The 18016-nt window shown below is 44.9% G+C and overlaps 1 protein-coding gene across 1 annotated transcript in view; it reads right to left on the bottom strand.

Moving 5' to 3' along the window:
- The window catches only part of cacnb2b (calcium channel, voltage-dependent, beta 2b), a 57390-nt gene that overhangs the window by 19099 nt on the left and 20275 nt on the right, over positions 1–18016 (bottom strand). Inside the window, exons 2-5 of the mRNA XM_030116056.1 lie at positions 3611–3676; positions 1192–1314; positions 806–945; positions 208–269 (exon numbers count right to left, since the gene is read on the bottom strand). Of these exons, the coding sequence (XP_029971916.1) occupies positions 208–269; positions 806–945; positions 1192–1314; positions 3611–3676 (391 nt within the window). The remainder of the gene's footprint in view (positions 1–207; positions 270–805; positions 946–1191; positions 1315–3610; positions 3677–18016) is intronic.

The raw sequence follows: 18016 nt of genomic DNA, 5'->3' as shown, positions 1-18016 counted from the left end.
ACTGAACTGAGTCATTTTGCATGAGCAGTTTTCAACATGTTCAGCAGTGCTGTGCACTATTTCTGAGCACTGACGTCTTGAAGAGGCTGGGACCCCATCATTGATCAGTCAAGCTCTCGTAATGCGGCCTTTCCACGGTTGGCTTGCTCAGCTGACTGTGCTCACGCTGCGGCGGTACATTGGACACAGTTTGATCCAGGTACTGACCTTGTGATGGAGGAGTGTACTTCTTTGAGTTCATATCTTGAGCTGCTTGAGCCGCTGCTTTGCTGAAAGATTAGAGAAAGTTCCATTTTCATGGCTCATCTCTTCTTGAGGATGAATTCAGTAAAAGCAGCAGGTGGATGGTAGCGTCACGTCAGTCTGTCTGCTGAGTGTGTTCTAGCAGTACACCATTAAAAAGCATCATTCGGCTTTGGTAGGATTGTTTGCACAGATGGATGCAAATGCAATTTGGATAATGTGAGGAAAGTCAACAGAAGTTTTAAAAAAAGCCGAGCTGCTGTGTTAGATGAGTCAACAGCAGAGAGGAGAAATGAAACATGAAATGTTCAAACTAACAAAACTCACTTTGTGAGAGAGACAGTTCACTGTTAATTGTTGTGAACTTTAAATCCTCTTCATTTCACACTCATGCATTTTAATCAGTTGTTTACAGTTTCACTTTTTTTTTTTACTGATGTGTGGCAATTAATTGATATTGAAGCTCCTAATGAAGTTTTGGGGACAAAGTCCCATCATGAGTCAACGGTTGGGATTTGCACCCAAACATCTGAAGATCAGTCAAAGTAAAGCTTGCTCATACTTGGCTAAGGCCTTGGCAGCTTTCCTGGCTTGGACTTCTCTCCTGATGAGAATGGTTTCCAGGTTGACTGGACTCGGGACGAAGCCCACCACGCCATCCTCCTTCACCGGCCGGCCAATCCACCAGTCATTGTTAAACTTCTGCTCATTGAGAAGGACAAGAAAAAAAAGTTTGAATCATGGTACTGTGATGGGCCTCAGAATGTTTAAATGGCATATCATCAATGAAAATCAGTAAATATGGCCTTGTCTTTAAAGTTTTTCATGGTGCTGTACATCCAGCGGCGCCGTGAAAAGAGCTGTCAGACCATTGCTCACCACTACAGCAGCCTCCGTCTCACACTGGCTGTATTGTCACTGACTGACTGGTGTGTCTGTGTTTCAAACCTCTTTGACATGTATGAAGTCTCTGGCTTCGAAGGTGACGGCCTGGCCTGGGACGGGAACGTTGTCGTCATCTGCTGGTGTGTAAGAGAAGTTGCAGCGTACAGCAAACGCCACAGGCTTGTACTGGGAACACAAAAGAAGCGTCACAGTCACTGCGAAACAACAGGTTTCCTGTTGTAATGAAAGAAAAATATCTGGTTGTGTAAAAACGACAGGTCTTAAAATATGCCAAGCCCAATATATTTTTTTCTGTTTTCTGCCTCCTGACATCTTCAGTTTGTCTGTTTGTCTTCTGCAGCTCAACATTTCACTTTGTAACAGGTCATCTCCCATACTGGGTTTTTTGCTTGATTTTTAAATTTTTTTGTTTTTCTTTTTGTTTTTTTGTCAACTAAAGAACATATCTACTGTAATTTTCAGATATGCTTCCTAACTTCCTCCATTGACACGTCTGTTATATCACAGGTTAATTTTGTGCATGTGGTGACTCATCCAGTCACTCCATGCAGAATTATGGAGAAATTAAAAAAAAAAAAAACTGTAATAGGAATACTTTCCTCCCATACCTCTGGTTTCCTCTCATGGCCCAATAATGTGGTATGAGGCTAATTGGTGTGAAAGTGAGTGTGTGGCAGTATGTCTCACTGGCTCAGTTTAAATGGGTGTTCTTTCAATCCGATTGAAAACAGGTTGAAATCCTCTTGAACGCATTTTGTACACATGGACAGCAGACAAAGCAATCCACGATGAATCCTGGTTCTCCAGGGTCCTGGGTGAAGCGGATTACAGGGCGTCCTGTGACACGCACACAAAGTCTCTCACTGAATGTTCAGGTCTGTAGCTCTGCAGCAGCAGTGCTCGGAGCCCAGCAGAGTGTTTTTATCTGCCGGATCTCTGCTCAAATGATGCTTCAACATCCCCATGAGACGCTGCTCAGAGAGCTCCTCCCCCGCCCGGCGCCACATCCCGGTGTCGAGCACCGGTCGGTTGTGAGGCTCTGCTACGCCTGCCAATGTTTCGAATTAACTGGTGTCCGTGTTAACTTGTGACCAACTGATGTGGAAAACCGACTAAAACTTGTAGAGGTTCTGGTGAACGTTGGTTTTCTACAGTTACAGTAAATGTATTAGTTTAGAGTCTTTTGTGAGTCTTATTTTAACATCTGCCGTTTCCAGCATGTGTTTACAGGTATCCGTCTCTCGTTACCATGGGAACCAGTGAATCCAGAACACCGGCGGCGGTCCACTGGTAGTCTACCACCAAGCTCTTTCAACAGCTGGCTCCATCTCTCCTCCAGTGTTTGTTCTCTCAGGGTAACACTTAAAAAAGTGTTTCTCAGCCACCGTCCAGTTCTTCTGCTTGTTTTTTACTTTCCTGCTTCCTGTTTCCTGCTTCCTGTCGTGTCGTCACATCACTACGTACAAGGGAACACAGGGCAGAACCAATAATCCCCGTTTAATCTGCTCTGCTGTCAAGGACCATATATATGAGACACAGAGCGGATTATTGATCAGTTTAGATGACCTCGAAGCGGATCCTCTCAGTATGACTCATTTACAATCTGCTACACCTTATAATCCGAATATACAGAGGATTTCTGGGTCTATGTAAACGTGGTCAATGTGATGTAGTGGAGACTGGTCCAAGTGGACTCCATCCTCACCCATCAGTAGCTGCGATTAGCTCCAGCAGCCCATGACCCTGAACAGGGTAGGAGGTGTAGAACATGAATGAATGAGCCTTAAAACTGCTTTATAGTCTTTAAATTTAGCAGATTGAAAGGATTAAATGGTAAATGCTGTCCAGGAAATGTGTTAATGGGAAAAGAACCCAGCAGGTTTAAAAAGTGAGGACTGCTGCTGTGTCCTCAGTTATTTCATGTAGTGTCTAATGAACGATCTGAGGTGAAGATGTTTTTACCTGCTGTGTGTGAGATCTGAACGCATAGTGTGGTTTTGATCACAAGAGAACTGGTTTTGAGGCGATAATTCGATTTTGACAGAAATGTCTGAGTTTTTTGTGAATGTAGTGTGGATTTTTGGATTTGTGTTTAAGGTTTTGAGAAAATGGATGGAGGTTTCAAGAAATGTGTTTTAGCAATTGTGAAAAACTGTAAAAGAAGTCTAACTTTGGCATTTTGGATCAATACACTGTGGTGTGGATGACAGTGCTTTGGGGTTTGCTCATTCAGATAACAGTTTTCTTTCGCTTGCCTTCATTTATACCTAATGTGACTTTGAGTACAGATGCAGATGATCAACAAGTCAAAATTGCTTTAAAGATGCAATAACCACCGCCACCAGTGGAACTGTTGATGCAGTGGTGTCTGGTGCCTTTGTGCTGTATTGCTGGAAAACACTGTAAAAGAAGGAGCTTGCTCATTAAAGTCATGTTGTGAAGCTACAGAGTGTGTGAGTACCTTGGCCTTCTCCAGCTGGACCTGGGCGTTTCTTTCCTCAACGATGTCCGAGTCCTGACGCTCTCCCTAAAGGAGTCAGAGACAGACTGCAATTACTGTAGTCAGTAAAAATGAAAGGATTTTCAGAACGAAAACAACCACTAATCTAAAAACAGAAAACAATCATCAAGAACTCTGTGATCTGGATTCAGCTGCAGTGATGTGAGTAAAGTCCCATTAACAGGTGCCCTCTCCCTTCGACTTCCTCAACTTTTCAATGTCTCGGCGAGGCGGCAGCACATCTACACCGGTGGTGATCCCGGGCCCCAGAGACCAGAGGCGTGTGTCCGTGGGTCCCGGTGTTGGACAGCAGTGATGCTGTGCTGCTGGCGGCTGGCGGCCTCTATATGGCCGCAGCCATGCATGCCGGACCTCAACCGCACCTCCCGTCTCAAAAGCAGATAAAACCATCGCTGACCTGAGGGAGGACATTTGCTGGTTTTCGGAGGAGCTCAGGGAGAAAGACGTTATGCTGGCTAAGACTATGCTGTTGGCCCACTCAGCAATCTCTGGTAATAGCGTCATTTTCAGCCGCCGCCGCCCCGACACCCTGGGCTCCATCCTGCGCCACACCAGACCACCAGCAGTAGACAAAGCATAATCTCACAGTGGTTCCGCCTCCACTACCCCTCTCTAACCACTGCCTTGCCCTGCAGCACGACAGTGACGGTGCAATGGATGGTGAAGGCCTCTGCTGTTCCCGCGTCCTCTGGCAGCCCACGGCTCTCTGCCACTACAACCTGGAAGCCATGGACTTCGTGGCTCCCTCGCCACTGCCAGACACCACAATAGTCCCCCATCTCACCGGATTCGGACCTCGTCGCTCCACCGCGGTCCCGGAGACAGATCACTTTGCTGTGGTCCTGGAGCTGCACTGTTGTTCCACGCTGCCGGAGCAGCAGCAAAAATCCCAGGCTTCAACCTCTGCAGCTTGCCGGAGGCTGATCAAGGAGAGTCAGTCCGGAGTCACTCTGGGAGCCACTACCACCTCAAAGAGAGCCAGGACTCCTGCCCCGGAGTCCATCCCCTCCACTGTCCAATAGGTGATCATCCATGTCGGCACCAACGACACGGCCCAGGGACGGTCTGAGGTTATGGAACAGACTTTCCCAGGAGTCTGATCAGCCTCCGGCAAGCTGCAGGCTGAGGAGTCTGACCCCCCTATAGTCGGAGCACACCCTCCGGTCCCCCTTTTTAAACAGGGGGACCACCACCCCGGTCTGCCAATCCAGAGGCACCGTCCCTGACCGCCACGCCATGTTGCAGAGACGTGTCAACCAAGACAGTCCTTGCACATCCAGAGACTCAAGGTATTCAGGGTGAATGTCATCCACCTCCGGTGCCTTGAGACCGAGGAGCTTACCGACCACCTTGGTGACTTTGACTTGGGTGATGGACGAGTCCACCTCTGAGACCTCAGCCTCTGCTTCCTCCGCAGAAGACGTAGTGACAGGATTGAGGAGGTCCTTGAACATAGGCGGTGCCAGGGTGGGGCTTGGTTGGACTAAAGCCCCACCAAGAATTGTATCAGCCCTACCATAAGCCAACCAAGAAAAAATAAAAGTTTTAAATCCAACAGCGCCACTGCGGCGCATGTAACGACATTCAGACAGGCATCTGCGAGGACAGCTGTCACTCATCGGGGTCCCGGGATAAATGGGGTCCTTAGCTAACCTGGCTGTAGTTTGTATTGGCTTCTCATAGTCACCCGTGATTAAGTTAACGGCAGTAAGCTGGTCAAAACATGGACACATTTGTTTTGAAATGCCGCTGGACGGTCCGTCTTGTTGATGAACAGTTTGTCCTGCTTCTCCTGGTGTTCGAGGAGCTTTTCCAGGTCACAAAATTCATGTGTGACCAGCTCCAATCTCCGCTCTCGAGCTTTCATCCACAACAGACTCATCAGAGTCAGTCACAGCGACATTATCAGACAAACGTGCAGAAGAGTGGTGGAGTGAGATTCAGGACCGAGCAGCAAACCTGTGCTCCTGTGGTTTTTGCCTCCAGTCATAAAAACCGGAGGACTGTACTTCTGTGAAAGCCTGGTGAGTTTAATATTGTATATTATTTTCCTGACTGCTGCGTGTGGTTTGCCTCCTCGATGCGCTCTTGCTGCCTGCATTCTTAATTTTTTGGAGCTGTGTTTAGATTCTTAGCTGTTCTGTGGAATACAGCTGTATGACCGGAGCGGCTCTGTGTTGCCAGATTGGGCGGGTTTCTGCCAAATCAAGCTTCTTTGTTGAACACGTCGGACGGGTTGATGAAATAATTATGTGTTTATGACGTGTTTTTTTGGACTGCTTTCTATTGAGTTAAAAGGGTTTCATGACAGATCTGGCAACCTCCTCCAGCGGACTGCAGAGGCACTGCAGGTGGTGTGCTGCGGTGATTCCGGACCGGAGACGGATCACAGCCAGAACGGTTGTTCTGTTGCACATGATTTTTCTGCAGGCCATAGAAATCATTGACTTTCAGAGGAAAGACCATAGATATCTTATAGAACACTTAGATGCCTCGTCACGCTGCTGGCCAATGAAGTTGGACGTCCACAGAGGTCGGCCATCTTTGTACGGGAATCTCGCTCTCTCATTACATTGTGTTGATGAGACATGAACTGTTTAACAAGCCATAACTTGCTCAAATTTCAACCGATTTTCAAACGGTTTGGTTTGTAATAAACATCAAATCTCTGTTAATGACATGACATATGTTTGAATAAGCATGGCATGCCCTAAATATATACAGTATAATGAATATATATCATATCCTGAATATTCATAATATTCTTCATATTAGGCTCCATGTTCAAATCCTTACACTGGGATATATTCAAGGGCAGACTGGCCATCGGGAGCACCGGGAGGTTTCCCGGTGGGCCGCTGCCTCAGTGGGCCGGTCGGACCACGAGGAAAAAAAAAAAGTCTGACATGACACCGCCAACAGCGCTATGGTCCGCTCCACAAGGAGGCTGGGCTGTCAGCTGGACAGCTCCTGATGCCAGAGGCTGGTTTACCTGGGATTGCTGCTGATAGCCAATCACATTTCATCCCTGCAGTGGTTAAGTCCCACCCACTCCCTCACTCTGCAGCTGCTGTCACCTGTCAATCACACACAGCCCAGACGGACATCTGAAGGGAACTTTGGATGGGTGAAAGTAGGCCAAAATATGGAGAACAAAACAAAACGAAAAGGTGGCTCTGAGAAGCTCAGGGACAAAAAGAGAAAATCCCTTCATGACTGGCAAGTAAGTTGTGTTTGGTACTTGTTGATGCTTTGGTGAAAATGTCAATTTGGTTAAAGTGAGATAATTCAGCACAGTGTTAGTGTGGGTCCCTGGGACCACACCTGTAGGGGTACCTGTTCCAGTAGTTTTTCTGTGATTGGAGAGTCTGTGTTCTCTCGGCCGTGTGTTCTTTCTAGAGTGGTTTTTTCTAGTGTTTGTGCTGCATGTGATCTGTGAACAATGCGGTAGATGTTATTTTCTTTACAGTACTGCAGTAGTGGGTTAACAGTGGGGCTCCAAACGTTTGATTTGTCCAGGGCATGCTTCATCATGGGGCCCAGGTTCTTGGCTTGTCCTCCGGCTGCCACTGCCAGAGTGATGTGTGGCGTTGAGTCATGGTCAAGTGCGTATAGCGGCGTCAGTGTGTCTTGTAGATTCACTGCAGCAGCCACGCCTTCTGGTCCAACATAGATGTTTTCCACCGTTAACCACGGCGTGCCCTCCTGGGTGAATAGATGTTCTTTTGCTTCCCAGAGGGCATCGTATTCTGGATCAGGGTTCAATGAGTAGTTGTAGGTACAATGTGGGGTGTCGACGGGGGGCACGTATGTTCTGAGGCTTCTAATCCATGGCTCCCATTTTTCATAAGCCTCGTGGAGAGGTGTTTCGGCGGAGTGTCTGAGTCTCCCCCACCATATCTCGGCCTTGGGCTCCTCCTGTGTGTCGGTGTGTTGAGCTGCTGCTTGTGTCAATTGATGGGATGTTTTGTCTATGAGACATCGCCTGATTTTACCATCAGGGAAAATAATGTCAGTGTGTTTTCTTCCACAAATTATTTGTGCATTCATGGTTGCAATCACGTCTCTCGCCAGTAGATTTACAGGACATTTAGGCGAGAGCAAGAACCGGTGTTCAAATGTATAACCTTCCCATTCACATTGTAATTTTTCAGAAAATGGCCATAATTCTGTTTTTCCCGAAAATCCTACAACTGATGTTGTGTGTAGTGAGGGTGGGTATGGCTCGTTTATTGTGCTGTATCGTGCTCCGGTGTCTAGCATGAATTTTGTGATTTTTTCATTTATAGTTAACTCTACAATAGGTTCAGGAAATAATTTTTGGTCGAACACAGAGTCAGCTACTTCCCCACCCCTTGTAGGACCTCGGCCACCCTAGGGCATCATTTGTTGATTCGGGGGCTGGTGTGGATTTTGTTGTGGAGGCCCCTGCTGCAGGTGCTCCCCTTGTGCTGGAGGTTGGGGCCGTGACGGGCCCTGTGGCTGGTACCCCCCCCCCGTGCCACAAAAGGTGGTCTTCTTTGTTGAGCATAGGGTACAAAGCCGGCACCGTGTGGGCAGTCTCGGGCCCAATGGTCATATGATCCGCAGAGATAACAGTCATTCTCTCTGTATCTGTATGTTTGAGGTGGCGGTTGCCAGGATCTTCGTGCTTGGGCTCTGTACGGTCTCCCTCTGCCTCTGGGGGCAAAGGATTCTCTCTGTGCGGCCTGAAAAATGGGAATTGGTTCTGACTTTATCACGACCGTTGAAGTTTCTGGCTCCTCAGTTGTGACCACCATCTGTTCCACATCCTTCTGTTTTGTCTTTTTGTCCTCGTTAATCTTCTTTCTGAGTTCTTGCAGCTGGGTTTTTACGAACTGGTACTTCGTGTCCTTTATCTCCTCATTTGTTGTTTTCTCTTTTTCTTGTGCTTTGTTAATGTGGTGTTCCACGTGTGCTTTCCAAGTGTCAAAGTCCATTCTGTTTAGTCCCACGGTGTCCTTTAGTTTTTCTGAGATTTGTGGGGGCAGGGATGATTCAACAGCACTCCGATACACTCGTTCCATGGCACCACGAACGGTTCCTCCTGTTTTCTCCTGCCACTTTATTTGTGTGCGCGCGATGTAGTCCGGACCGGACTCGCCTGTTTTCAGGGTCATCTTTATAAGTTCTGTGTGATCCAATCTCGAGGGGTATTGTTCACGAATAATTATCCACAGCCGTCTGTTATAAACCCCAAGTCTCTCATGGTCATAAGCCTCATTTGTACCAGCTCGATGTTCCAGCTCTCTCAGCTCAGTCAGGGTCAGAGACGCTCCGGCGCATTTCCGGAAGTCTCCCATCGTGAGCGTTGAGCCTTTGCCCAGTTCCAGGAATTCTCGGATCCAACATCCCCCTCCCTCCTTTAACGAAGGAAGTTTCAATCGGATGGATTCCATATCCTGACATGTGAATGGGCAGTATGTGGTTGTCCGCTGTCCATCTTGTGAAATTGCCGTTACCAGGGGGAACATTCCATTTGAGGGTGTTTCATCATCTGGGTCAGAATCTGAGGTTAGGCCTCTGTGTAGATTCAGCTCACTGTCCAGTAACCCGTATGAGTTGAGAGGTCTACCCTTTCTGCTCACGAATCTTTCCCTGTCCCCCTCACTGCTCTCTCTGCTCTCTTCCCCCCTTTTACGTCTCATCTCCTCCAGCTCAATCTCTTTTAGTTTTCTGGCTAATTCTGACTCCCTTTCCTCTCTCTCCCTCTCTCCTCGTGTCCTAGTTTTGAAATTGGCCAGTGATTTTGTGCGAGGTGTCTGCATTCGGATTAATTCTCGGACCTCTCTGGTCTCTCTCTCTGTCTCTTGTCTCATCCTTTTTAGCTCTCCGAGTTCTCTGTTTATCTCACACGCGACATCATGCAGGCTTGTGTCGAGGTTATTAGGTGAAGACTGTTGTGTTTTAGCTTCACCAGGGACTCCATGTGCTTTTTGTTGTGTCTCCCCAGAAGGTCCAGGGACACTTTGGTTTCTTTCCATCTCCTGTATTGCTCTGTGCAGAGGGGTCGCGTCTTCACCCATGATCACAGCGTCCACCAGAGCATTGTTTACTTGTAATATAGGTGTTTGGGTTGAAACGAGGGAGTCACACTCCCTTTGTTTTGCTTCTTCTTGGGCTTTCTGAAGTGCCAAGAAGGCCTCAGCATAAGGCACTGATAGCGGCTGAGGCTGCTCTGAGTATGGGGGAGGACTAGTGGGTTTTTCAGGGTTTTTTAGTGGATTTTCTAATTTCTCCAGCCTCTTTTTGTCTTCAGGTTGTTCAGAACGGATTACGCTAAGATAGTCCGCATCGAAAACTCTAGTTAATGCCAGGCAGTCCTCCATTTTTTGCTGTTTATTTTTAAGATTTCTACTTTTGAGGTGGTCTGCCTGCTCAATGAGTTTAGCAATGTTTTTTATTCCGTCCTCAGTAGTTTTTATCAGGTTTCGTATTTTTGACGGTTCCGGGCGCCGTCCTTCCCATACTCCCAGGGTTCCCTCTTTCTGAAGTTTTTCTGCCCAGTCGATCAAACGTTCTAACGCCGGTCCCTGTTCTTTCTTGGTCAGTCTGGTGTTTTGTTTAAGATGAATTTTGAACATCAGGCCTCCCAGGCTGTCTGGTGGCAGTTCCTGCCAACACTTAAGAATTTTGTCTTTCATTCTGTCGCTCTTCTACACCTGTCGAGGTGAAGTAAATTACCAAGTTACACAATTTACGAGTTCTTTTGACCTAATTTTAACAGTCGCTTGGCTAAAAAACTATTTTAATTGTTTAATTATGATTATTTTAACCAGAATTTTACACTTTATCGTTAACTTCTCTTTTATCTGAGCACCCTGTGCTCTGGAGCCGCATATATCTACAGGTTTTTCAGTTAGTTTGCACTCCGTCAATAACCTTTAAACCTAAGTTTTACACAAAAATATATTTAGGCAAAGATTGCCACACACACACTGAACTGCTTCCAGCAGTGGTTTTTGATTCAGAGGAGGTGAGAGACTCAAAAGCCAAGAGGTCACACGCCTTTCTGCGGCCGAGTGAATGTCAAGGTATGAGGATCGGTTCTCCCAGTGTCCTCTTCGTCTAGGGAGGTGATAGACTCGCTACTAAGAGGGCAAACGGTACTGCGATCAAATGAGTGTCAAGGAGTGAGGTTCTGCTCTACCGATGTCCCCACGTCTGTTTCATATAAACAAAATTGTGCAAATTGCTGGAGCTGTGATCTGTGGTAATTAAGGGTTCAAAGCTCCTGAAGGAAAGGTTTTCCGTCAGTACGGAGGTAGACAGGCCCAGATCAGTGAAGGGACGCTTGCTGTTTTTTCTCTTTTATTTTTACCTTCTTATTTTTATCCTTTTAAATTTTTCTCTTTTCATCTTCTTTCCCTACACATGCATATTTACATACGCATCCGGCAATGAAGAACGCTTGCTGCTCTTAACTGCCTTTTCAACACGCTTACACATAGTCGCATTTGTCTTGGGATGGTGAAGGATCCTGTCTGAGATCGGAATGTACCGAGAGGGGGCGGGGCTACGTCATAGAGGATTGATGACAGGCTATTTTACCTACCTCGGCTTACACATTGCCACTCACACACACACATACGCACTCACACACAATCACACACGTTCATTTTTTGGTGATATGATGAAATCATATCAAAGGGGAGAACTGTTAGGGATATACTTTAATTAACACTACTACTATGGAATAATTGTATTAACTGTATATTAGGCCTTTCCTGAGAGAAGTACACCAAGGTTATAAGATGCTCTGCTAAGGTGTAAACATACCCACACGTTCCGGAGAAACCAACACACACTCACTAGTGTTCCAAAACATACCGGATAAGGATGTCAGCTCTTGGTTGGCAGCTGACATCAATACCAAATTGTCCAATTGCGAACAAAGTCCAGCCTCTCTGTCGGGGCCCCGCCCAGAAGAACATGGAATAAAAACTCTGATTCATCAACAATCAGGATCCTTTCGGGGCGAAATACTTTGTATCTTTCCCTGTAAGGTCCAGCTGAGCATTACATTTGGCTATACATAAATAAATGGTAATAATCTGAAGTCAGTCGTTTTGGCATTCTTTATACCAAGCATAGAATAAAAGAACCGGGTGGAGTCAGCGGGACGGAAGTCCGGGCTCCAACATTAGCTGTCCTGTTAGCACAGCGCGCGCTAGCCTCTGGAGTCCAAAATAGCCACCATTTGCTTACCAGACATTTCCTGTAGATGTGAACCTGGCTGTGCTGTTGCTAATTATGATGGGATGGGGTCTTTCACCTTTGTAGCCACGTTATCATGTGGTTGAAATTAACCTGTTATTATCAATTAATTGACTCTAATACTTAATGATCATAAATTAATGAATGGTTTACTTGTCTGTACAAGTTGGCTGTCAGAATAATTCAGTGATACCATCCCAGAATTTATTGATTTTTCTCTTTTTTATGTAAAATACCTACTGATGATGATGTGTGATGATGATGATTATTGGTAAACTAGCATAATCTAGATTGAAGATAACCCAGATGTGGACAGAGGAGAGGGTCCCAGACTTGTTGGTAAGACTGATGACAATAATGCTTGTTTGCCCAACCATAACCCACGAGCACTGATATCAAATGCTGTTGATAGTAAACCACTAAAGCAGCACACATTAGATGATGAGACTGTTGATCAAGGCTGTTTTTTTAGAGATCATTCTTTTACTTGGAAAATATGTTGTCTGTCTCAAGGAACACCTCACTCTCAACATAGAAAAAAACCAAACAAATCCATCAGTCTGACTCTGGATCCGGAGGAGGTCGAGGTTCCCTTGTCACTTTCCTATCAAACAACCATCAACTACATCATCACCACTATCCAACACTATATGAAGGTCACCATCGCCGCCGAAATCCAGGAATACTTCTATTCACATTACTTTTAGTGTGTGACTGAGCTACTTACCAATCTTTAAATTAATAAATGACTTATTGTTACAGACTCTTGAACTAACATTTACAAGGTGACCTATTAGTTTTAACCCAGGTTTCAGGACGGGAGGATGTGTTATAGCTAATGTCACGTTTTGTCTCTCACCCATAAAGGCCGGCATGTGTTCCAGAGGGACCCGGAGAGTTCTGTGATCCACACTGTGGATGGTTGTGAACATTTCAACACAACTGACTGACAAAGGTTAAGGTATAACTAACTATAAGTTTGTATATTGTATTATTGTATATTGTTTGTATAGTAGCTGCACAGTTGTTATTTTATATAAAGGATAAGTTATCACATGATTCTATATAGCTGTTTGTATAGTTGCTTGCTGTTTAGTTTATTTATAATATATCTAAAAATAATATTTACATCTATATTGTTCATCTATTTTTAAATAAAACAAACTTTGAGAAATGAACTTATTGCTGTAATGAAGTTGCCCTCTAGTGGTAGACTCATGGTATAGACAGGTGGTGTCACTGACAGACTGGCAAATAGGGAAACTAAATTCTATTGTATCAACATGCTATAAAATCATAATATACCTGCAGTTATTTTACAGTAAGCTACTTAAAGCATAAGGTTAATTATTATTATATGATTATGGTCCAAATTGCTTCTTTTTTCAGCGAGGAACTCAGGAACATGAAACTTGTGTTGCTGCCTGGTTGTGGTTGGTTGTCACACCACGTATGAAGTGGGCCGGTCTGTCCATGTCTCCCGGGCCACTTTTACCCCCCAGTCCACCCCTGGATATATTTATAGCACTTATGAATAATTTAGACAAACCATACATGTCCATATTTTTAGTTTTGTATGAAAATGTTTTAAGATGTGGCAGGGCTGCAGTGGAGGCTGAAGATAAACTATTTACCCACCTGAAACTTCAGAAATACTTAAATTAACCTCATTATATTGCATATATTATATTATATTTATTCATATAAAACATTAAACAGTAACCTTTCACATTATTAAATTATATTGTGAATGTATAATGCCCCCCATAGATTATTTCAACATGAAATAGTGCACCAGAAAACACATTGTTAAAAAATATTGAATTAGGCTTTGCAAAAATGTATAAAAGGAGCTCAGAAAGTCTCAAGTCAAATAATGGATTACAGTCACAATATAATTAAGTAAACGAATAAAAGGCAACTGAGTGAATCTCTTCATCAATCAATTTTTATATAACTCAGAGTCACAACAGCAGTTGCCTTATAGTGCTTTAAGATGTTCCACTGAAAAATGTCAGCGAAATAATAGTATAAAGGTCTGCACAGATCACCAACCTTACATTGCGTTCAAGCGTGGCCTTAACCAATCTGGCGCCCTAGGCAAGATTTTAGGTGGCACCCCCTTGCATTGCCAGCGTAAACTGTATACTAACAAGAAACTTGATAGATTTGTCTTTGATAATTGTTTTACTTAAAGGAAGATAATTCCCAATCAGCATAGTCAACAAGATAATAAATTATAGATAAATATATGCAAAATTAATTGAATATATGAAATACAATATGAATACCTATCATGAAGTATAGATTGTACAGAAAATCAAACATCAAGCTTCTTTCAGCAGAAGCCACTGGACCAGGAGGAGAGGCAGAGATTCTCAGTGTAGCCCACATGTTGGGGTGAAGTTCTTCCAGCTTCTTGTCATGAAGGTGTAGCTGAGGTGGAGGCACCAGGAGGAGTGCGTGATTCTGAGGTGGGGGCACCAAATGAAGCCTTGATTCTGCTGCATGCTAGCCCCGGGCCTCCTGAACACGGGCTTTGCTTTTCGACCGCCTCGGGAGCCACGGAGGCGGAGGTGGAGCTACGTCACTGCAGAACGTCAGTACGTCACTGAGGACGCAGTCTGCTCACACGCTAACTAACCACAACAATGACGGACTCCCAGAAAGTGTTTCTGGCTCTCTATTTTTCATGGCGAGCTATCAAATCATTATCAAGCTGTTAGCGACGCCCACCCTCGTCTCACCAGCGACGGTGTTTGAGAAAGAAGGTAAATATCAGACGTTTTACTGCTCTATAGTGAACGTGTTACCGTTAGCCTAGCTGCTAACCAGTACGCTAGCGTCAATCAAGTCGTGGTTAAACAAATTCAGTCAATATATGATGATGTCTGTGTTTCACTTTCTAGATGATCTTCAGCTCTGAGCTGCAGATCTCCTGCTGCCTGGTTCCTCCTGGTTCCTCCTGGTTCCTCCGTCATGCTGCCGCTGGACACATTCCAGCAGCAGAAGTTTGTGCTAAACTTCTGTGTAGCGGACTTATTCTTTGTGCCTGCCCTTGGCAAAGCGCAAAGATTACTATCCTAGGCGGACCTCGTCAAGTGTCGACATTTTCATTTTAATATTCTTCTGACACAAAAACTTTGCAGGTAAAACTCGTCCCGCACCGTTTGGAGCAGCACCACAAAAGTCACATCAAAACGTGTGTAAATTCCGGGAATGGTGTGCTGTGACTTTTGTCGCCGTTCCGATGAAAAATGGCCGAGAAAATCCCCAAAAACCGGCATTTTTGTCCCATTCATTTCTCATAGACTTTTCCCGAAAATCACAAAAAATTCATCCCTGAACAACTACCAGGGGATTCGCCATACTTTCATGCAGAAATGTAATTTTTCCACCAAAACGTAGGCATTTTGTCCTCTACAAAAACTCCATTTTTGGAGTTTACAATGGGTGTGTATTGGAGAGGCTAGAGTGGGAGAAAGGAATTTAGAGTGCGGGAGGCTCTGGATTTTATCCAAAACATAAATTCTATTCTCGTCCCCCCGGCCACATTTCTGGCTCAATCTTCACAAATTATAGCTCAAAACGTAGGAATTTTTCTTGTGACACATAAAATTGAGTCACTTTGTCTCTATCTCAAACGGTTCTCTCTCCAGCTGCATTTGTTTGAGGAGAGCGCAGGATTTTCTCCCATCTGCTCCAATGCATTTTGGAGACACCTGAATCTAAAACTTCTCTCATGTTCACACAATTGCAGGCCGCGGCGCTCCACTCCTCTATTTTCTCCAGCTGTAAAGCCGGACGGAGCAGATCGCACCACACAGGAAGTCGGGAACGGAAAATACGAGACAGTCTGGTCCATTTTCAAATTAAAATCAAGTAAAATAACATAAATTATGTTGCTTTTCGGTTTTCCTTTTCAGATAAACACACACACACACACACACAGGGAGAGAGGGCGAGAAGGCGACAGAGAGAGGCGCCGCACGCTGCAGCACTCCACTCCGATCACCCCCCCCCCCCCCCCCCCCCCCCCCCCCCCCCGATCACAGTGTTGTTTTATTATATCTGCTGTTCTTCTGGTTGTTGGTGACTGATTTGAGCTGTGGAGGAGGTCTGCCTCTCTGAGGGCCAATTTCTAGTTACAGCTGCTTTTATTCACTCCACACCGGAAAAACACCAAAGATAAATAATATTTTATCTATAATGAAATGATACAATAAAAAAAAAAAAACATATACATGTATGATGTTCACTATGGAGTGTATGTATATTATACAAGGCACTTGTTTCTGATTTGCAAGTTAGATGTTCAGTTTATTGTCAGTACAGTGGAATGCTGAACAGCACAGTGTAAAGCAGCAGTGAACTGCAGTACTGATGTTATAATACACATCTGACTGAATGACAGCAGAGCTGATACTCACAGCAGCATCCCTCTCCTGTGATACTCTAAATTAACATTACCGATGAGCCCACAGATATAAGATCTGGGTGGAAAAGTGACTATTACCAGCAGGGCCAGCGTTAGCTACCCAGATGGCAAATAAAACATTTATAAAAAGAATGAAAGAAAATATAAACGCCGTCTGAAATGATCTAGTATAAATTTCCCTGAGGACTGTAAGCTGAGAATACCAGTGGTTATCTACATGATCTACGTCATTTTCTACAACAAAAAGCTCCTCCACATTATTGATATTGATTATTGATTAGTGATTAGCAGCCATGTAGCTTAATCCAGGTTAATGTCGCGTTCTGCAACTGAGACATAATTTCATGCAGCATTACCTCTGTCTTTCTCTCGTTTCTCCTCCTCGTTTTCTTGATTTTTCTTCCCGGGGCACCGGACAGTTCTGGTTGCTTTGACATGTGTTCACACGCTGATGAGGGACGTCCAGAAACAGTCATGGAGTGAATCAGGAAGGAGGGGGCACACCGCCATGCTTGATGTGCGTGCTCAGAATAACAGTTTGTGTCGTGCGTTACGGAGGCCTCACACGGACAAAAGTGCGGCAAACGAGGAAAGTCGGCTCGACCCAGGGAGCGACCGTGTTCTCACCGCATCTAGATGGAGCCGGGGTGTTGTTTTTTTTAAATATACATTCACGTTGAAGTTCTGGCATTTTTTGGAGCCCTGCCACAATATGGGTCAGCCCCACCTTCGCCCCACCAGAAAAAATACTTTGGCGCCGCCACTGTCCTCGAAGTATTCAATCCTTCCTGGAACCCAATGTCTCTACTGCAAATGTCTTTCACATAATTCCTCAGATGTTGGACACTGACGTTGTGGAGGATAATTGATGGAGGGAGGGAGGGAGAGAGCTTTAGTCGTTAAACAGTGTGAGATCTCCCCAAAATTCTTACGGAGCATTTTTTGATTGGGAAGAGAACAAACAGCAGATCACAATTTAACTTTACATTCATTCAGCTGCACGCAACAAGACCGGGAGTGTTGCACCCACATTTGCCTCTACCCTCTCCTACATTTCCAGGGACATTGGAAGCAGAGTCTGGAACTTTTCTTGGTTACAACATCAGAACTTTCCCCTGATTCAGAGGTTGATAAATAATTAAGGTTAATTCTTGATTGACGTATGGATAAGTGTGTGTGTGTGTGTGTGTGTGTGTGTGTGTGTGTGTGTGTGTGTGTGTGTGTGTGTGTGTGCAGGACAAGGCAGGAGTGAAGGCGAGGCCCCATCTTCCCCTTTGGAAGCTGGGGATCAGCTGATGGAGCTGATCACAGGGGACCAGAGGGAACCAGATTCAGCTGATTGGTCCTCTGATCAGACAGACATCGTCTCCAAGCTGATATGATCTAATAGAAGATTCTTAAACTGCCTGTTACTCATATTATTTCTGAATTTCCAATTTACAAGGATGGTTTTCTTCGCTATGCACAAGACAGTGAGAACTATGTGGACAGAGCTTATTGTCATGTTAATTTCACCCAGATCACCTAACAGACACAGTGGGGGAGTTGATTTAAACTATGGTGACAGGTCTTGACACACCTGTAGCCAGAACCTCTGCACTGGTGTGCAGGACCTTTGTGGATATTAACTTCATGAATGAAAGGTTTGACTAATGATTTTTCATACATGA

Source organism: Salarias fasciatus, chromosome 18 (assembly GCF_902148845.1).
Source record: "Salarias fasciatus chromosome 18, fSalaFa1.1, whole genome shotgun sequence".
Taxonomy (NCBI): domain Eukaryota; kingdom Metazoa; phylum Chordata; class Actinopteri; order Blenniiformes; family Blenniidae; genus Salarias; species Salarias fasciatus.
Note: the sequence above shows the minus strand (reverse complement) of the source record. Positions and strands in the feature narration are given on the sequence as shown.